This window comes from Trichechus manatus, unplaced genomic scaffold (assembly GCF_000243295.1).
Source record: "Trichechus manatus latirostris isolate Lorelei unplaced genomic scaffold, TriManLat1.0 scaffold00017, whole genome shotgun sequence".
Lineage (NCBI taxonomy): Eukaryota > Metazoa > Chordata > Mammalia > Sirenia > Trichechidae > Trichechus > Trichechus manatus.
The window spans coordinates 7,417,822-7,439,832 of record NW_004443953.1 but is presented as its reverse complement, the minus strand read 5'-3'; the positions used below and the strand labels follow the sequence as shown (position 1 = coordinate 7,439,832).

Sequence of the window (22,011 nt, the reverse complement as noted above, 5' to 3'; positions counted from 1 at the left end):
AATTTGACACTTTGTGCCAATATATGAACAGTGCCCCTTTTTAAACTTATTGAAAAGTACTTGTTTAAATAAATTTTTATTCCATGTGAAAATGGACTTGTGCTTTTATTTGGCTGTTCTGTTTCCATATTTTAGGAAGTAACATAGAATAAGAGCTTAGCTTTGAATTAGTCCCCATGACTGTTTACTGGCTATGTAACCTTGAACAAATCATTTAATCTCTGAGCCTCAGCTTCCTCACCTGCAAAAGGGATCAAATAATAGTAGCCATCTCTTAGGGCTTTTGTGAGGATTAAATGAGGTGAGGATTTAGTGTGCTTAACTAGTGCCCTGGTTGTTGTTGATGAATTTAAAGAAAAGCACAATGATTAACTGATCATTTTTATTATTATTATTTTTCTGGAGAATGACAGTATTTGTTACAAGCACTCAAATGACACCAAAATTCTTTTTTTTATTTACTCACAGAAGTTTTTTTTTTTTTTTAAGAAATTCGGGAACACAGAACTCAGGTTTATTAAGATTTTTATTTAACTGACTTGTAAAAATGTTTTCCCATGTGAAACAGATGCAGTAAAACGCAGGACTCTTCCAGCTTGGATTCGTGAAGGTCTTGAAAAAATGGAACGTGAAAAGCAGAAGAAGTTGGAGAAAGAAAGAATGGAACAACAACGTTCACAATTGTCCAAAAAAGAAAAGAAGGCCACAGAAGATGCTGAAGGAGGAGATGGCCCTCGTTTACCTCAAAGAAGTAAATTTGTGAGTAGCATCCTATGACACGTGAGAATTTTATTTGCATGAAAGGTTTATTGAAATAAATAGGTCTTTTAGCCTGAAGAAAAGTATTAGAGTAATACTCCGAGATTACTTTCAATATGTATATTGGGGATTATGTTTTTATGTATGTGTTCTTGAGGGTAGAGTAAAGGAAAAAGGGACAGCCAGTTTTTAAAACATTTCATTACAGAAAGAAATTATTCAGTGGGAGGCTGGATAGGTTGTATCTTGAAAAACAAACCTATATTCTTTTGTTGTGGTACAGCTAACTCCCTACTGGTAGATTATAAAACAAAGCTAAGTTAAAATGGTAGTTGAGAAGTCTTCCCTTCATGAGTATTTAAGTATGTACTTATTCTGGAGGATGTAATAACTTACATTGTTCTTGACATGAGCACTGAAAGTAAGAAGTTTTAAATCTTTAATTTTTTTTTTTTTTGTCAGTTAGATTGCACAAGTGGTTTAAGATTTTTTATTTCTAGTTTTTAATTTATTTGGTTTAATTATATACACATATAATAGTATATCATATAAAGTATATTAAATAGGAATAATAATTTTTCCCGCTCCGCTTAATGAAAGTTATATTCACACTTGTCATGTGCAATATTTTTTATTGTGGTGAAAATGTACATAACAAAACATACATCGATCCAGCAATTTCTACATGTACAATTCAGTGACATTGATTACATTCTTCAAGTTGCATAACCATTCTCACTGTGCTTTTCCAAATCATTCCACCATCATTAGCATAAACTCAATGCCCCCTAAGTAAAAACTCTTATCTTTCCCTCTCCCTTCCTCGCCTGATAAACACTAATAATCTTTGGTTTTTATGTATTTGTTTATTTCATATAAATGAGATCATACAGTATTTGCCCTTTTGTGACAGACTCATTTTGCTCAGCATGATGTTTTCAAGGTTTATCTATGTTGTGACATGTATCGGGACTTCATTTCTCTTTATGGCTGAGTATTCTACTGTATGTATGTACCACATTTTTTTTTCCCATCCGTTGATGTACATTTAGGCTGTTTGCACCTTTTGGCTGTAGTGAATAGTGCCACAATGACCATTAGTATGCAAGTATTTTTGCATTCCTGCTTTCAGTTCTTTTGGATATATAGCTAGAAGTGTAATTGGTCTGGTAATTCTGTTTAATTTTTGATGAACCATCAAAATGTTTTCCACAGTAGATAACTATACCATTCCCACTAGCAATGGATGAGAGTTCCAGTTTCTCCACAACCTCACCAACACCTATTTTCCGATTTTATTTTATATATATATATATTTATTGTACTTTAGATGAAGGTTTACAGAGCAAATAGTTTCTTGTTAAACGGTCAGTACATATATTGTTTTATGACAATGGTTAACAACCTGACGACATGTCAACACTCTTCCTTCTTGACCTTGGAAGACTTTTTTTTTTTTTTTTTTGGTGAAAATATACATAGCCAAAGTTACACTGTTTCAAAAGTTTTGACATGTACAATTCAGTGACATCAATTACATTCTTCCAGTTGTGCTGCTGTTGTCACTATGCTTTTCCAAATTATTTTCCAATTTTTTGATCATTGCCATTCTAGTGGGTGTGAAGTGATGCCTCATTGTGGTTTTCGTTTGCATTTCCCTACTGACCATTGACGTTGAGCATATTTTCATGTACTTGTTGACCAGTTGTATATCCTCTTTGGTGAAATGTTTATTCAGATCTTTTCCCCATTTTTTGATTGGGCTGTTAGTCTTTTGTTGTTAAGTCGTAAGAGTTCTTTATGTATTTTGGATATTAAACCCTTATCTGATAAATGGCTTCCAGAATTTTCTCCCAATCTGTAGGTTGTCTCTTTACTTCCTTGATAAAGTCCTTTGATGAACAAAAGTTGTTAATTTGGATGAGGTCCCATTTATTTTGTCATTTGCTGCTTGTGCTTTTGGTGTTACATCCAAGAGTTCATTGTTAAAAACTAGGTCCTAAAGCATTACCCCTGTGTTTTTTCCTAAGAGTTTTACGGTTTCAGTTGTTAAATTTAGGTATTTGATCCATTTTGAGTTAGTTTTTGTATATGGTGTGAGGTATGGGTCTACATTTATTCTTTTGCTTATGAAAATTCAGTTGTCACTGTACCATTTATTAAAAAGACTGTTCTTTCCTCATTGGATCATCTTAGCACCTTTATTGAAAATTAGTTGACCATAGACGCACAGATTATTTCTGGATTCTTAATTCTATTTCATTGGTCTGTATGTCTATCATTATACAGTATCAGATTGTTTTGATTACTGTAGCTTTACATGTTTTGAGATCAGGAAGTGTGAGTCTTCCTACTTTGTTTTTCCTTTTCAGGGTTGCTTTAGCTATTCAGGGTGGTTTAGGAATTTTTTCACTCAGCAGTAATGCCCTCCTAGCTGGTGTGACGGCCACAGCATTGGCCTGTTTGTAACTCTGGAAATGAGTTCTCTTCCTAGGTTCTCTTCTCTGCTTCACTACTCTTCAGAGAAAAGTGTCAAGGAGAGCAAGGCAACTAAATTTTAAGTAGACATTGATTTTGCTTACATTCCAGAAGTGTCATACATTACTTTTTATTTTTCTCAATAGACCTATGCCAAAGCTGTGTTTTTATTCTGTATATTATGCAAATAAGAAACAACAGACTAACACTATCAAAGTTTAGCTCTCTTTTTTTTTTTTTAAAATAGTGGATTTCCAAATTGATTTTTTAGAATCAAAAAAATTGCTTGGAGGTTATTCTCCTCTCTTTCCAAATGCCTTTGGGCTTGTGTTACATGTATTCTTCTCTGGTTCATATAATCTTTTCATAGTAGTATTCAGATGATCACCTTTTCTTTTACTTAGTAGAATTGTTAAGAGTGACTATGGAACACTTCTTTGTGTAAAGAAGAGCCCTGTTTTAGGATATGCTGTCTGGATACTGAAAACCTAAAGCTATACGAAGTCAGCGACAAACTTCTAGCATTACCTCCATCTGAAGCAGACCTCTGTTCTTACCTATCTGTCCACTGTGTAACTACGAGGAAGCAAGTTTCACTAAGTTCCAGGGCCAGCTAAAATATTGAAACTGACAAGATTTTTTTTTTTCCCTCGTTAACTTTTTTTTTTAATTGTGCTTTAAGTGAAAGTTTATAAGTCAAGTTAGTTTCTCATACAAAAATGTATACACACATTGTTATATGACCCTAATTGCTCTCCCTGTACTGTGACAGCACACTCCTCCTTTCCACCCCGGATTCCCGTGTCCATTCAGCGAGCTCCTTACTCTCTTTGCCTTCTCATCTTGCCTCCGGACAGGAGCTGCCCATTTGGTCTCATATCTACTTGAGCTAAGAGGCACATTTCTTCACGAGTATCATTTTATGTCCCATAGTCCAGTCTAATCTTTGTCTGAAGTGTTGGCCTCGGGAATTTTTTTAGTTTTGGGCTAACAAGAGTCTGAGGGCCATGTCTTCTGGGGTCCCTCTAGTCTCAGTCGGACCATTAAGTCTGATCTTTTTATTAGAATTTGAGTTCTGTGCCCCACTTTTCTCCTGCTGTACCAGGGACTCTCTGTTGTGTTCCCTATCCGGGCAGTGACTAGATACTTTTTATTTTAAGTCATACAGTTATAGGTAAATAAATATGTAGCTGTAAATGTTACACTGAATAATATATCTCTGGTTCATTTATGCAGAGTTCTATCAGCCACTCATTTCAGGAACATATGATGATTTGTTATTTTATATATAATGGATATAAATTAAAACGAGTATCTGGGCATGATGTTATTCTGGTCATTTACAAAATAAGGTTAAAATTGACTAAGAAAGCCAGAAAAATAATTATAATAATTGACTTTTATAAGCCAATTATAATCTTACATTTCTTCCCAGGAAACGATTTTTCTATTACCAAATGAAATCTATAATACAAAAATGTGATTTAGAGACCAATTTTGCTTTTATATTTCTATTTCATAAGTTGTTTTTAATTATAGTTTTAAAAGTTTTGATATGAAAGATAATGATTTTACATTATAAGCATGAATTTGGGCTACCCATACTATTATTTTTAATAGGATAGTGATGAGGAAGATGAAGACACTGAAAATGTTGAGGCTGCAAGCAGTGGAAAAGTCACAAGAAGTCCATCTCCAGTTCCTCAAGAAGACCAAAGTGAACCAGAGATGACTGAAGAAGAGAAAGAGTACCAAATGGTAGAATATTAAATTTCTTACCACATATAAGAATTTATTTTGTTTGTAATGTTTTTTAAACTGTTGTTTGTCTATCTTAAACTGAGAACTCATGAAACTTATAAAATGTTTAGTAATATATAGATTTGCTGGGCAAATAATGTCTGTGAAATCCAAGTGTCACTTAAAAAACCACAGGCTGTAAAGCAGTTATTAAGCCCATTTTCTAATACCCATGTTGTATTACTAACTATAATAATTAAATAGAAGCAATTTATAAAATATCCTTCCTTAGATGTTGCTGACAAAAATGCTTCTGACTGAAATTCTTCTGGATGTGACAGATGAAGAAATTTATTACGTAGCCAAAGATGCACACCGGAAAGCAACGAAAGGTATATTGTGGGTTTCTTGGTTTTGGTTTTGTGGGGTGTTTTGGTTTTGGTAGCGATTGGACTTTTCTGTTGCCCTTGTTGAATTATTATCAGGCGTTTGAATATTCTCTTCTTGCATGTTTTAACTCTGGGAAAGGTTAAATTTGTAGACACCATATTAAAACTCCAACTTGAGCACAAGTTAGTAATCATGCTGTTGTCCTATGAAGTGTACTGTGGAAAATTCCTGATGTTCCATTTATTTCACCTGATTTTTTTATAGATACAATGATATTGGTGTATGACTTCTAATATCTGTTTTGACCAGTGAGTTGAATTATGAACTTTCAGAGTTTTATTTTCACTGTTTATTAGTTATGCTCTTACAGAAGCAGGTGATTTACCCCTTTATACTTTTAGTAATGTTTTTAAAATATATTGGAAACAGAAGTTAAATTATGGCTACCTCAGAAATAGAAATACAGATAAACTAGTCAACATTTTTCCTCATTATAAACCAATTTCAGCTCACATCAAATTATAATTTCAAAGCCAGACATGCTACTGGTTTAAAATGAATGTTATGTTTTTAATGTTTCTTGTCTTCCCAAAAAGCAGCAATAGTAGTAGATTTAACAATACCATAGACTCACATGACTATGAAATCGTGGCTATTTGTGTTAACATGTTGTTCCTGTTGTTGATGTGATACAAAGCTCCTGCAAAACAGCTGGCACAGTCCAGTGCACTGGCTTCCCTCACTGGACTCGGTAAGTGTTCTCCTTATTTGTGAGAGGGCCTTAAAGGGAAAAGCACAATTACCTAGTCTCTCTACATGTTCTGTTTTGAAACTGTACTATTCCTATTCAGTTTTTAAAACCCAGGTCTCAGGGTTATAACAGTTTCTAAAAGATTTGCCTTTTTTGGGGGGTGGGGTGGGACTAGAACATTCACAGTGGGAATATTATAAGTGTGATAACTGATATGTAGTTTATTAGGCAGGTTGTAATAGAGGATTTCCTCATTAATGCTCCAGTATATGTATATACATGGTTTGTACTTAATAGCTCATAATTTAGCCATAGTAGTGTCTAAACTCACTTTTAAAACTATTGCATACATACTCTAGGGGAAAAACCTATTCACTTAATGCTCTTAGTGACTTTTATATAGACCGTTTTGTAGTAAGTGAAGTTTTAACATAGAGGAAAGGGTTTATGTTATAGTGTAATAGTAGTGATATGTTCATAATTTGCTGTTTGCATGATATACAGTCAAGGCTGTAAAAAGTTTGGAATTTGCCTTTTCCACATCCTTCATTTCAAATTTATCTTTGTGAGGATCAAGAGAAATGGGTAGAACCAAATACCCTTGTGATTTTTGTTACAACCACTATTTAGATCACTTCAGGGTGAGGAGTACTTTCACCATACCATTTCTATACCAGTGAGAATTTTACAATATTCAAATTTTTTAGGGAAACATACTTAGCATACTGCCTGTGATTTCTAAGCTTCGGACAAAGAAAGTGTTAATTTTAGAAATATTTTCAGGGTTGTCATAAGTTTTTTGGGGTATTTGAATTGGTTAGGCTTTAATGAGGCTTTGTTATTACCCTGTTCAATGGTTATATTAGTTAGCGTGGACAGTAAAACAAAACCCTTATGATTCTTCGGCGGTAAGAAATACATGAAATACTCCAGAAAGAGTAAGATCAGATACTAAGTAATCATTTGCATGAGGGTCCCAGGAACTCCTTAAGCAGTGGAATTTATACTCCTCCCCACCCCGAATAATCATATTCTTCCAAGAAAAGGCAATAAAAAAAGAAATGAGCTTTCTTCTCGGACCTTAAGAAGTTTTTATCGCATAGAATAATTTTTCTATATGATAGACTGGGCTTTATGCACGCAGGTGGACTGGGTGGTTATGGATCAGGAGACAGTGAAGATGAGAGGAGCGACAGAGGCTCTGAGTCATCTGACACTGATGATGAAGAATTACGGCACCGAATCCGGCAAAAACAGGAAGCATTTTGGAGAAAAGAAAAAGAACAGCAGCTGTTACATGATAAACAGATGGAAGGTGTGTCTTTTAGATTCATTTAGTTTTCGACCAATTTTGCTTGTAGTTATTTTTTAACCAGCCTAAAAATACCATAGGATAGAATTAAAGCTAGATTATAAATAATGTATGATGTAATTGCAACCAAGGTTTTTGAGCTCATTTGCAATTTTTAACAAACTTAAAATCAAGATTAATTTTAGTATTCTCAATATGGCATTTTATAAAAGGTGAACAATTTTTATTTTTGGAGCCATTAATTCCAGTGGCCATATGCCAAGAAGTGGTTAAGCGCTTGGCAGCTAGCCGAAAGGTCAGTGGTTCAAACCCACCAGCTGCTCCATGAGAGAAAGATGTGGCATCTGCTCCTGTGACAGTTTATAGCCTTGGAAACCCTATGCGGCAGTTCTCCTCTGTCCTATAGGGTTGCTATGAGTTGGATTCAACTTCACAGCAATGGATTTTTTTACTGTATGAAGGTATTTAGTATATTTTATTTCTTATTAAAATTCTTGAATAGAATTTTGAAATGGGAGAAATGTAAGACATTTGAGAAGGCAGTACTTTAAGTTTTAGATGGTAATTTGTAGCTAGCACCTTTAATAGTAATAGAAGGTAAATAGATAACAAAAAGATGTGACTTTTTAGAAATTTTTTACTTAAAATATTTTGTACGAGTGCAATTCTAAAGACTTTACACAGTGATACTAGAAATAATGAAAGAGAATGTTTATTTTGAATTTCTTTTGAAAAATCTTACTTTGGACACATTTGAAAGGTAATCATTTTTGCTTCATTAATTTTGTTCTGTTTTAATTAGTGAGTTTTATAAAAGGTAGCAGCTAAAATAATTACCTATTTACCTTCAAGTTTTTTTAGTTGGACAAAAGGGAAATCTTTTCTTATTTGCTTCACATGCATCTGTATATTTTGATACTCTCTATTGCTTCACTGCCTAAGACTGTAGTCACTAGTTACATGTAGCTGTTGTGCACATGAAATGTGGTCAGTCCAAATTGAGATGAGCTGTAAGTGTAAAATACACTGGATTTCAAACACTTTATACAAGAAAAAAATAAAAAGCAAAATATTTCAGTATTTTTAATTAATTACATGCATAAATGATATTTTTGATACATTGGGTTGATAAAATATTATTAAAAATTAATTTCACGTGTTCCTTTTTTCCTTTTTTAATGTGGCTACTAAAAAATTTTTATTTATGTGGCTCACATTCTATTTTTATTGACTAGTTCTGCTCTGTTGTTATGATCTGATGGCTTGAAATTTGGTGGCATGAATTTTTTTCATTGTATATTCTAGTTAGTATTTTTGTCTTTTTCTGTTTCAGAAGAAAAGCAACAAACAGAAAGGGTTACAAAAGAGATGAATGAATTTATCCATAAAGAGCAAAATAGTTTTCTACTAGAAGCAAGAGAAGCAGACGGTGATGTGGTTAATGAAAAGAAAAGAATTCCAAGTGAAACTACATCAGCTTTAGAACCAAAAAAAGAGCATAAAGAAAAAGAGAAACAAGGAAGGAGTAGATCTGGAAGTTCTAGTAGCGGTAGTTCCAGTAGCAATAGTAGAAGTAGTAGTAGCAGTAGTACTGTCTCTAGTTCTTCATACAGTTCTAGCTCAGGTAGTAGTCGCACTTCTTCTCGGTCTTCTTCCCCTAAAAGGAAAAAGAGACACAGTAGGAGTAGATCTCCGACAGTTAAAGCTAGACGTAGCAGGAGTAGGAGTTACTCTCGCAGAATTAAAATAGAGAGCAATAGGGCTAGGGTAAAGATTAGAGATAGGAGAAGATCTAATAGAAATAGCATTGAAAGAGAAAGACGAAGAAATCGGAGTCCTTCCCGAGAGAGACGTAGAAGTAGAAGTCGCTCAAGGGATAGGCGAACCAATCGTTCCAGTCGAAGTAGGAGTCGAGATAGACGTAAAATCGATGATCAACGTGCAAATCTTAGTGGGAGCAGTCATAAGCATAAAGGTGAGGCTAAAGAACAAGAGAGGAAAAAAGAGAGGAGTCGAAGTATAGATAGAGATAGGAAAAAGAAAGACAAAGAAAGGGAGCGTGAACAGGATAAAAGAAAAGAGAAACAAAAAAGAGAAGAGAAAGATTTTAAGTTTAGTAGTCAGGATGATAGATTAAAAAGAAAACGAGAAAGTGAAAGAACATTCTCTAGGAGTGGTTCTATATCTGTTAAAATTATAAGACATGATTCTAGACAGGATAGTAAGAAAAGTACTACCAAAGATAGTAAAAAACATTCAGGCTCTGATTCTAGTGGAAGGAGCAGTTCTGAATCTCCAGGAAGTAGCAAAGAAAAGAAGGCTAAGAAGCCTAAACATAGTCGATCGCGATCCATGGAGAAATCTCAAAGGTCTGGTAAGAAGGCAAGCCGCAAACACAAGTCTAAGTCCCGATCAAGGTAGTATACTTTTTAAAGTATTTTGTCTGATTTTAAAAAAAATTTGTCTGAATTTATTCAAAGTCGAAAGTGTCCTTTCTCTCTCTCTCTTTAATAACTCAGTTTGGTACTTGATAAATGATCATAGTTTTAAGTAATTTTAGAAGTCCTATATAATATTATCTATATAAAATTGCAGATTCTTGAGTTTAAAATACATTTTTATTTTTAAATTTTGTCTTTTCCCTTTTTTTTTTTTCAGATCAACAACCCCTCCCCGTCGTAAACGCTGAGGAATGATGTGGCAAGAATGCCATGATGTTGTTTAAAAAATTCCATGAGTTTTAAGGGCTTGTCTCATTATAGAGGCACATTGTGGCTGTGTAGGTGAAACCAGAATCTTTTTTTTTTTTTTTAAATCTGTAAATAGGTGTACTTTTTCCAGATGCTGCTCTGAGTTACTTTGTATTAAATTTTTTCCAAAAAATAGTGCATAATAAGACTATAAACATACCATTCTCTTTCAGCTGTAATGTTCTTAAAATTATTCTTGAATGTACTGTGATGGTCAATAAAGCTCTTTAGTTCTTTTTTGTTAACTTCTTGCACCTTAATTTTATGATTTTTAATCTAAGGAACGTACTTTTATAAAAAGGCAGCTGGAATTTTGTATAACAGGTTTTAAAGGTACTTCCTCCCATCTCCCCCAGAGAAAATGGTTTTAATAGTTTGTCAAAGTTTGTAAATTGTACCCATGGACTTTTGTCAAATTCCACCTTTAAGGGTGTGAAAGTGGGCCAGAAATAGACCTATATTTTCCATTTGGAAGCATTGGACAGCTTTCTAAACTTTTCTTCCTATTTTGGGGATTTTCAAGTGATATATTCTCTGTGTGTATAAAGTATGGATCACTCCTGTAAAATGAATTGCTGATATCAATCAAGCCATTGCACCAGTAGAATTATATGTAACGAATGAACGTGTTTGGCACTGATAGTCAAGTCTGGAAGTATATTCTGCAATCACCCACCTCTGCTTTAGAAGCGTATTTTAAACACTTTGGGGTTATTATAGAAACAAGACTATTCAATATATATTTATTTATATTTTTAAAGTGTACTATGACCTCAACTCAGTGGAGAAATGCTGTATTATGCAGGTCTGTGTCAACTTCATAACATTAAAATGATCCTATTTTGTCAATTTCTTAAATTATGAGCAATGAGTGGTCTACAAATTTAAGCCATTCATAACTTACTAGTAAAATGGGGTTCTGGAGGCATTTTAACTTAAGTGCTCGACTGCTTTCATGGTCTGTTTTTATAAGATTATTCATTTATGAGGCAATAGTCAGATAAATCTCTGAAAACAAATGCTTTTAAATCTTGAAAAGAAAAGCAGGTGCGCGACACAGAAGTTTTACAGTATGCCTTCTTACCAGCAATAGTTCATTTAAAAATAACGCCATATTTTTGCCAAGATCAGTGTTTCCTCAAAATAAAGGTAGAAATAGATTTGCATAGTGTGCTCTTGTACCTTCTTCATAGATTCTTTAATATTTTGAGCAGTTATGCATTTATCTAAAGGAAATAACTGTGAATAAATGCATGTTTACCAAAATGGCTGTTTTACAGTGCATTTAGTTCTGGTATTTATAAAGTTGGCATTTCACAGGATAACTTTAAAATAGTTTGGAATTCAGTATAGTTTAGTCATCAATCACATATGGAGACAAAATTAAGGAAAATGTGCAATATTTTTTATGTAGGAGAGCTAACATGGTGTACCTAATTGCAGAATTAATTATCTGATTTGTAATAAGTTGTATAACATTTTCATATCTAAACATGTTTTTTAGATTAATCTTCCAGTGAAAAATTATTTTCAAAATAAAATTCTACAGAAAAAATCTGCTGGCTATGATATGTACATTTTTGGGCAAGATAGAGACTAGAACCAAAAATATTATTTAACAGTTTTGTTTACTCTTCCACAGTTTGCAAGCTTTTAATCAACTATATCTGTAGTTCTTTTTAAAAGACAGTCATGATATATGTGATTATTAGTAAATACAACAGTGTTATATTTAAATATTTGGGTTTTTCAGATTTTCACAGATAATTTAGAGAATTCATTTCATTGTCATCTGGTATGCTTACCTTGAGTGGTAAGATTTTATAAAATAGGGCTTCTATGATTTTAGAATATGAATGCTGAAACTTACACATAAGTTAATTAGATGTATAATTTGGTTATGAATTTTTTTTTTTTGGCAACCAGAGAATTAATAGATGAAATTTTTGAGGCAATGATTGGCCTAGATTGGTTAATAAAAACTGTCTTAAAAAGGTTCTTCTTTAAAATATTTCTAGTGTATTAATCATACCTGCTTTTGTGGATTGGGGGCAACGTACACCATTAAGAGAATAAAATGTAATTTGGAAGAGATAATTATAAGATTTATTTCAGGCCCCAAAATATAAATAAAGATTAGTATGGAATCTCACTAGTGTATGTTTTCTGCCTTTGTAAAATGTCTTTAGAATCTGTTTCTAATGGTATAATACATGATAAGTAAACTTCCCCCGAATAGTTTATTTTTAGTGTCAAAACAAGTAAAGTGTAATGGTAGATGAGATTTTTAATTTTATGTGGGAATTTTTACATAGGAGATGTATAAAGTCCAAAGTCCCTACAGTATGCTTTGTGGAAGGCTTTACTTTTTTTTTTTTTTTTTTTTAATTGTGCTTTAGATGAAGGTTTACAGAGCAAACAAGTTTCTCATTCAACAATTAATAACACGTACTATTTTGTGACATTGGTTGCCAACCCCACGACATGTCACACTTTCCCATTCTCGACCTTGGGTTCCCCATTACCAGCTTTCCTGCCCCCTCCTGCCTTCTTGACCTTGCCTCTGGGCTAGTGTGCGCATCTAGTCTCCTTTTGTTTTATGGACCTGTCTAATCTTTGGCTGAAGGATGAACCTCAGGAGTGACTTCATTACTGAGCTGTAAGGGTGTCTGGGGACCATATGCTGGATTTCTGTAGTCTCTGTCAGACCAGTAAGTCTGTTTTTTTTTTTTCCTGTGAGTTAGAATTTTGTTACACATTTTTCTCCAGGCTCTGTCTGGGACCCTCTATCATGATGCCATTCAGGGCAGTCGGTGGTGATAGCCAGGCACCACCTAGTTGTGCTGGACTCAGTCTGGTGGGGGCTATGGTAGTTGTGGTACGTTAGTCTTTTGGACTAATCTTTCCCTTGTGTCTCTGGTTTTCTTTCTCCCTTGCTTCAGATGGGGTGAGACCAGTGGAGTATCTTAGACGGCCACTCACAAGCTTTTAAGACACCCGGATGCTACTCACCAAAGTAGAACGTAGAACATTTTCTTTATAAACTATGTTATGCCAGTTGAGCTAGATGTTCCCCAAGACCATGGTCCCCAGAGCCCTCAGCCTGGTAGTTTGGTCCATTAGGGAGTTTGGATGTGTCTATGGAGCTTTCATGACCTTGCGTTGGACAAGTTGTGCTGGGAAGCCTTTACTTTTAAACTGAGTGTTTTATATATAAAAATGTTCAGGTTTCTAAAATGTACTAATCATGGCTTAATGGAAATAGTATTTGATTCATTGGCTTGACTTGGCTCTGCTACTTGATGTATTTTGAAATCACTGTAGACCTCAATTTTTTCAACTATATAAGGGAGGAATTAGATTATAAGTCTTGGACAGGGAGCCCTGACTGCACGATGATTAAAGCACTAGGGTGGTAACTGAAAGGTTGGCAGTTCAAACCCACCAGCCACTCAGTTGGAGAATGATGTGGTAGTCTGCTTGTGTAAAGATTTACAGTCCTAGAAACCCTATGGGGCAGTTCAACTCTGTCCTATAGGGCACTATGAGTCGGAATCCATGGCAATGGGTTTGGTTTGGTTTGGTTTATAGGTGTTGGACACTTATAGCCCTTAAATTCTTCAATTTTAAGTAGAATTTTGATTGTAACATCTCAAACCTAAATGAAAAAGACTTTTTATTACCTCTTAAAATAGCATATACGAGTTACACTTTTATACCATAAAAGTTTATCAAGTGTCATCCATAGAGTTTTCTAGTAAACACACCATCTGATTATGATAGTTTAAGATAGAATTATACTTAAATTACCAATTTATGTAGAATGTTGGATTAAATACTAAAATTTACCAGTTAATCTATTAGTAGATGTAGTATATGCATCTCAAAGGGACAAAACTTTTTAGCTATAAGGGAGCACTTTACCATTAAAATGAATGAAAAAATTTTGTATGTGTATAAAATTACAAGATTTACAAAATATTACGGAGATTTCAGAGATTTATAACAAAATTGTAGAGTCTACAACATGTTCATGGATAACAACATAGCAGTAGTCTGGGAAATACCTCCCAACAGTAGCCGTAGACCCCATAGCAACGCGAGTCTTTCCAACAAAATTCAGATTTCAGGGCCAGTGGAAATCCCTATGTTGATGTTCGTATAAAAAAATATCATGAGCTAGTTTTGCATATCTGAACCAAATTATGTGGGTTAAAGGGCTTTTGTTTCCTATCAGTGTTAAGGCAAATCACTGATTGCTTTTGTTGTTGAAACTATAGTGACAAGGCTTTGAAGCCCAGTAAAATGGTACAAAGAAAGTACATTTAAATAAGGTTCTTAGAAATTTATTTAATCATACTTGCATTCTACTTTTTCCTTGGATCTATCACTCCAACAAATACTTATTAACGGGCTAATTTCTCTTCTGTGCAGAGCTTTCTGCCTTCAGTTGGAGAAATGCTCATATATCTAAGAAGAGAGGAGCTCTGAGGGGACATGTTAGTTCCCATGGAGTGGGTGTGGACTCATAGCAACCTTATGTATGACCATGAAACATTGCCGGGTCCTTTGCCATCTTTATCATCGATGCTATGTTTCTTTTTTTTTTTTTTTTTTGTACTTTAGATGAAGGTTTACAGAACATAGTTTCTTATTAAACAGTACACATACTGTTTTATGAGAATGGTTAACAACCCCATGACATGTCAACACTGCCCTTTCTCAACCTTGGGTTCCCTATTACCAGCTTTCCTGTCCCCTCCTGCCTTCTCGTCCTTGTCCCTGGACTGTTGTGCCCCATTAGTCTCGTTTTGTTTTATGGGGCTATCTAATCTTTGGCTGAAGAACCTCAGGAGTGACTTCATTAGCTAAAAGGGTATCCGGGGGCCATACTCTTGGGGTTTTTCCAGTCTCTGTCAGGTCAGTAAGTCTGGTGTTTTTTTGTGAGCTAGAATTTTGTTCTACATTTTTCTCTAGCTCTGTACGGAACCCTCTGTTGTGATCCCTGTCAGACAGAGCAGTCAGTGGTGGTAGCTGGGCACCATCTAGTTGTACTGGACTCAGTCTGGTGGAGGCCGTGATAGTTGTGGTCCATTAATCCTTTGGACTAAGTCCATTCTTTTAGCCAGTGTCTTAGCTACTGAAAAAGTCTGCAACTACTTTTTAAGAGGAAGTGAGTATTTTAGCTAAGGAGCCATAAGTGAACACTACTGTGTGCTGTCAATTCTGACTCATAGTGCCCCTATAGGACAGAATAGAACTGCCTCATAGGGTTTCCTAGGCTGACATCTTTATAGGGAGCAGATCACCAGGTCTTTTAAATCCTGGTGGCCTATTGGTTAAGAGTTTGGCTGCTAACCAAAAGGTCGGCAGTTCAAATCCATTAGGCGCTCCTTGGAAACCCTATCGGGCAGTTCTACTCTGTCCTATAGGATGCCTATGAGTCGGAATCGACGCGGTGGGGTTTGGCATTTTTTAAGCGGGTGGTGGGTTCAAACCGCCGACCTTTCTGTTAACAGCCGAGCACTTAACTACTGCACCACCAGGCCTCCTTGAACGACCATTGCTGAGCAGTAAATTAAACCAGTTCCAAGAACCCTTAACCAATTTGAGCTTTCCTGTTGAAAATGTGGAATGATTTCAAAGTTGCACTTCTGGCTGTCTGATATTTGAGTACCTTGAAAGGGGAAACTTTTCTACCCTTAGAGAAGAAATGCTTTCATACTTTTGTGATTCTAAGAGCTGGGGTCAGTGTCTTACAGGAGTGTAAATGTCCTAATAAATATGAAATAGGGCTACACAGGGTTAATAGCTAGATCATGTATGTAACAGTGGGATTGACTGATGGCTAGCCCTTAATGATTACGTTTGGGATGGTCAGATAGGAATAGGCATAAATGAGAATATCTTGTATGAGCAAGAGAAACATTTTATAGCTTCATTGCGTCCACAATTTGCCAGATGTTGAGCGTGAAAAGTATCGATAGTCGTATATACATAACATCCGTTAATAATACAACCATGATTAAGTTGGTTCCTGACCGCGCAAGGACGAATCCCGGAACTTTGCTGCTGGGACACTTCTGCGGGAGGGACCGGAAGAAGAGGTGGATCCTTTCTGTCGCAATGTGGGGAGGCCGCAGTCTTTGTTCGTCTGGGGGTCGTTTTTTAGAAGTGCTTGAGTCTGGATGCCGGCGCACACTGGCCGACTGTCCTCGTCTAGCCTCGGCGGGTGAGTGTGTGGAGGTCGCTCTCACAGAATCCACCGGGGGGGGGCGGGGCGCCTGGCGGTTCTGCGCAGACGCAGAGGAGGGCTGTGGACTGTTCGTGGCCTCCGCGCTCCAGTAGCGTAAAACATACGGCCTCTGTACCGACCCTCAATCCTGATAGAACACCCTTCACCTTTTCAAAGGTGGAGGGAAAAGTTGAGGATTAGGTCCTGCAGGGGGTAGATCTGTCCGCGGGCCTTCACACTGCATCAGACGACCTTTATCTGATCTTGGTTGAACTTCCTGCCTCAGGGGCCAGGGATCCACGTAGCGTCGGCAGGAGTTTCTTGGTCGTGCTTCCTATTTTTGCGAGGTCTGGAAGGTCACATCAGCTGCTGTTTCCAAACTATATCGGCAATTAAGATCACGAAAATATCACACTGAACTTGGTGCTTATAGGCGACAGTCTGGTTTTTTAACTCCTAGTGTTACTAGATAGTTAAATTAATCCTTTACACGAAACTCATTTAACACGTACTGTATGTCCGGAGGAAACCCTGGTGGCTTAGTTGTTAAGTGCTACGGCTGCTAACCAAAACGTCGGCAGTTCGAATCCACCAGGCGCTCCTTGGAAACTATGGGGCAGTTCTCTTTCCTATACGGTCGCTATAAGTCGGAATCGACTCGACGGCAGCGAGTTTTTACGGGTGTGTGTCAGGAACTGTTACATAGACACTGGATATTTAGAAATGAATGATACCTCAAGAATGTTTAAAAAAAAAAAACTCCATTTACATTACCCTTCCCTCAAAATCTGGAAATAGTTTTGTATTATTTTAAAATTTCTGACTGTAAAAGGCATATGTGTTTACTGGGAAAAGTTCAGGAAAAGAAAGTATAAAGAAGATGATTATCTCCACCACAGATAATCACTGTTGAAATCGTGGTGTATCTCTGTTCTCTCTCTCTATCCCAATCTATTTCTCCAAGTTCATTATATAATACAGATGACTGTTTGAACTAGGTCTTAAAAGGTAGTTCAGATAGAGTTGGTGGAAGAGAGAATTAACTGAGCAAAAGCCCAGAAGCACAAATACCTATATCTATAAATATATATTTTTTAGAATATCGAAATGGCTTTGGACCAGACTGTGAAGGGCCTATTAAAAAACAAAACAAATAAAAAACATAAAGCACGCAGGAGAAAAATGTGCAGAGACTATGAAAAGACAAGACATGAAATATAAATGGCCATTAAAATTAAGAAACGATACTTAACCTCACTCATGATAAAGCAAAATTTACACTGAGATACCATTTTCACCTATTGGATTGTCACTGATAAAAATGTTTCATAACTCATTGTGTTGGTGACAATGTAGAGAAACCAGCACTGAACTTTCTTAGATATTGCCCATGGAGCTGCAAAAAACATCCATGGGTGGCAGTTACAATCTTACAAATGTACACAGCAATTCTTGGGACTTTACCATCAGGTACACTCAAACATATATGAAATTACCTATGTAATTCAATCTCAGGTTTTTAGGAAGCAAAAAATTGGAAATAAAATGTCCATCAATAGAAGACTGCTTAAATAAATTATGGATTATCATGCAGCTATAAAAAAAAATAGGAGGCTGTTTATGCTAACCAAAAGGTCAGCAGTTCAAATCCACCAGCCGCTCCTTGAAAACCCTATGCGGCAGTTCTGCTCTGTCCTTTAGGGTCGCTGTGAGTCAGAATCGACTCGATGGCAATTGATTTGGTTTAGGTTTGGTTATCATCTGTAATGAAATAGTCTCCAAGACAGGTAAGTAAAACAATGTGCAGAAGAATGTACGTTGTGCTACCCTTTGTATAAAATAAGAGAAATAGATTGACAAACATGGTTGCATGTGCATAAAACATCTCTAGAAGCATACCCACAAATTTAGTAACATTGATTGCCTCCAGAGAGAGAAACTGGATGCCTGGAGTTAGGGATAGGAGAAATACTTTGTAATGAGCCACTTCGTACTTTTTAATTAAAAAAACAAAAAACTTTTTATTCTGAAATAATTTAAGACTCATAAGAAGTTGCAAAAATAGTAGATTTATGGATTGAATTATGTCCCCAAAAAATATGTGTTGTAAATCCTAACATCCATGCCTGTAGTTATAAGCCCGTTTGGAAATGGGTTGTCTTTGTTATGTTATTGAGGCAGGACTAGTATATACCCTAGTATTTGAGATATAAAAGAGATTAAACAAGGAGCAGAGCAGAGATGGAGAAAGAGAGATGCCAAGCCACATGAAGATTACCCAGGAACAGAAGCTCAGAAGAAGGAAGCACCTTCCTCCAGAGTTAACAGAGAGAGAAAGCCTTCCCTTAGAGACAGCACCCTGAATTCAGACTTCTAGCCTCCTAAACTGTGAGAAAGTAAATTTCTGTTTGTTAAAGCTCCCACTTGTGGTATTTCTGTTATAGCAGCACCAGATAACTAAGACAGTAGAATTCCCTAATAATCTTCAGCCAGCCTTCTTCAGCAATGCCATCTTACATAATGATAGTACATTGTCAAAGCCAGGAAATTGACAATGGTACAATACTATTAACTAAACTACAGATCTTTTTTACCCACTAACTGCTCTGCAGGAGAAAGATGTGGCAGTCACCTTTGGTAAAGATTTACAGCCTTCCCTTCACCTAAGATGATTCTTGTCTATTGTCTAGTTAGTGAATTCCCCTCTTTCTCCCTCCCCACCCTCCTAACCATCAAAGAATGTTTTCTTCTGTGTTTAAACCTTTTTTTGAGTTCTTATAATAGTGGTCTCATACAAATTTGTTTTTGCCACTGACTAATTTCACTCAGCATAATGCCCTCCAGATTCATCCATGTTGTGAGATGTTTCACCAATTCATCATTATTCTTTATTGTTGCATAGTATTCCATTGTGTGTATGTACCATAATTTGTTTATCCATTTGTCTGTTGATAGGCATCTAGGTTATTCCCATCTTTTTGTTATTGTGAACAGTGCTTCAATGAATATGGGTGTGCGTATTTCTGTATGTGTGACGGCTCTTATTTCTCTAGGGTATATTCCAAGGAGTGGGATTACTTGATCATATGGTACTTCTATTTCTAGCTTTTTAAGGAAGCACCAAATCGATTTCCAAAGTGGTTGTACCATTTTACATTCCCACTAGCAGTGCGTAAGTGTTTGAGTCTCTCCACAACCTCTCCAACATTTAATATTTTATGTTTTTTGGATTAGTGCCAGCCTCACTGGAGTGAGATGATATCTCATTGTAGTTTTGATTTGCATTTCTCTAATGGCTAATGATTGTGAGCACTTCCTTATGTATGTGTTAGCTGCTTGAACGTCTTCTTTGGTGAAGTGTCTGTTCATATCTTTGCCCATTTTTTAATTGGATTGTCTTTTTGTTGTTGAGGTGTTGCAGTATCTTGTAGATTTTAGAGATTAGACTCTTATCGGATATGTCATAGCCAAAATTTTTGTCCCAGTCTGTAGGTTGTTTTTTTATTCTTGGTGAAGTCTTAATGAGCATAAGTGTTTGATTTTTAGGAGCTCCCAGTTATCTAGTTTCTCTTTTGGTGTTTATGCATTGTTAGTTATGTTTTGCATTGTTTATGCCATGTATTAGTGTTCCTAGCATTGTCCCTATTTTTAATTCCATGATCTTTATCATTTTAGATTTTATATTTAGGTCTTTGATCCATTTTGAGTTAGTTTTTGTACATGATGTGTGGTATGGGTCTTGTTTCATTTTTTTGCAGATGAATATCCAGTTATGCCGGCACCATTTGTTAAAGAGACTCTTTTCCCCAGTTAACAGACTTTGGGCCTTTGTCAAATATCAACTGTTCATGGGTGGACAAATTTACGTCTGGATTCTCAATTCTGTTCCATTGGTCTACGTATCTGTTGTTGCACCAGTACCAGACTGTTTTGACTACCGTGGCAGTATGATAGGTTCTAATATAAGGTAGCGTGAGGCCTCCCACTTTGTTCTTCTTCTTCAGCAATGCTTTACTCATCCAGGGCCTCTTCCCTTTCCATGTGAAGTTGGTAATTTGTTTCTCCATCTCCTTAAAAAATGTCATTGGAATTTGGATTGGGATTGCATTGTATCCATAGATCGCTTTGGATAGAATTGACATTTTCCCAATGTTGAGTCTTCCTATCAATGAGCATGTTATGTTTTTCTATTTATGTGGTCTCTTTTGGTTTCTTGCAGCAGTGTCTTATAGTTTTCTTTGTATAGGTCTTTTATGTTTCTCGTTAGATTTATCCCTAAATATTTTATCTTCTTGGCGGCTATTGTAAATGGTATTGATTCGGTGGTTTCCTCTTCGAGTTCCGTTTTTTTGGGTGGAGGAATCCAATTGATTTTTGTATGTTTATCTTGTATCCTGATACTTCACTGAAATCTACTTTTACTTCCAGTAGTTTTCTTGTGGATTCTTTGGGGTTTTCTGTGTATAAGAGCATATCATCTACAAATAAGGATACTTTTACTTCTTCCTTACCAATTTGGATGCCCTTTATTTCTTTTTCTAGCCTTATTGCTCTGGCGAGGACCTCCAGCACAGTGTTGGATAAGAGTGGTGATAAACGGCATCCTTGTCTGGTTCCCATTTTCAAGGGAATTGCTATTTTGCTGAGAGGTTTTTTTTTTTTTTTTTTAATTGTACTTTAGATGAAGGTTTACAGAACAAATAGTTTCTCTCGCAAACAGTCAGTACACATATTGTTTTATGACATTGATTAACAACCCACAACATGTCAACACTCTCCCTTCTCAACCTTGAAGGACCTTTTTTTTGGTGAAAATACACATAGCCAAAGTTACACCATCTCAAAAGTTTCTACATGTACAATTCAGTGACATCGATTACGTTCTTCTAGTTGTGCTGCTATTCTCACTATCCTTTTCCAAATTATTCCATCACCATTATCTTAAACTCACTGCCCCCAGGCTTTCCATCAAACCTTTTGAGTTGCTGTTGTCAATTTGATCTCACATAGATAATTCTTTTTTTGTACCTTAGGTGAAGATTTGCATAACAGAATAGTTTCTCATTAAAGAGTTAATACACATATTGCCCTGTGACAATGACTGACAACCCCATGACATGTCAGCACTGTCCCTTCTCAATGTTGGGTTTCCTATCACCAGCTTTCCTGTCCCTTCCTGCTTTCTAGTCCTTGTCCCTGGACTGCTATGCCTCATTAGTCCTGTTTTGTTTCATGAGGCTGTCCAATCCCCGGCTGAACGGTGAACTTCAGGAGTGACTTCTCCACTGAGCTAGAAGGGTGTCCGGGGGCCATTTTGTTGCTGAAGAGTTTTTATCATGAATGAGTATTGGAGTTTGTCAAATGCCTTTTCTGCATTGATTGATAAGATCATGTGGTTCTTATCTCTTGTTTTATTTATGTGATGGATTACATTGATTGTTTTTCTAATGTTGACCCCATCCCTGCATACCTGGTATGAATCCCGCTTGGCCATGATGAATCATTTTTTTGATATGTTTTTGAATTCTATTGGCTGGAATTTTGTTGAGGATTTTTGCATCTATGTTCATGAGGGCTATTGGTCTGTAATTTTCTT

General features: G+C 35.9%; 2 protein-coding genes across 11 annotated transcripts in view; both read left to right on the top strand.

Annotated features, from left to right (window-relative positions):
• PNISR (PNN interacting serine and arginine rich protein) overlaps positions 1-12,330 on the top strand; it is a 28,628-nt gene extending 16,298 nt beyond the window's left edge. For 6 of the 10 annotated variants that reach the window (XM_023727583.1, XM_023727581.1, XM_023727582.1 and 3 more), the window contains 7 exons: positions 569-759; positions 4,858-4,995; positions 5,270-5,369; positions 6,065-6,118; positions 7,263-7,433; positions 8,764-9,847; positions 10,089-11,735. In XM_023727583.1, coding sequence (XP_023583351.1) covers positions 569-759; positions 4,858-4,995; positions 5,270-5,369; positions 6,065-6,118; positions 7,263-7,433; positions 8,764-9,847; positions 10,089-10,119 — 1,769 coding nt within the window. In that variant the 3' untranslated portion in view covers positions 10,120-11,735. Of the gene's footprint in view, positions 1-568; positions 1,217-4,857; positions 4,996-5,269; positions 5,370-6,064; positions 6,119-7,262; positions 7,434-8,763; positions 9,848-10,088 lie in introns of those variants that run through there. The other 4 variants (XM_012554421.2, XM_023727585.1, XM_023727586.1 and 1 more) reach the window with 4 other exon arrangements.
• Positions 12,331-15,604: 3,274 nt separating this feature from the next.
• Positions 15,605-22,011, top strand: part of COQ3 (coenzyme Q3, methyltransferase) — a 32,503-nt gene continuing 26,096 nt past the window's right edge. The window contains exon 1 of the mRNA XM_004372412.3: positions 15,605-16,412. Within this exon, the coding sequence (XP_004372469.3) occupies positions 16,142-16,412 (271 nt within the window). The 5' untranslated portion in view covers positions 15,605-16,141. The remainder of the gene's footprint in view (positions 16,413-22,011) is intronic.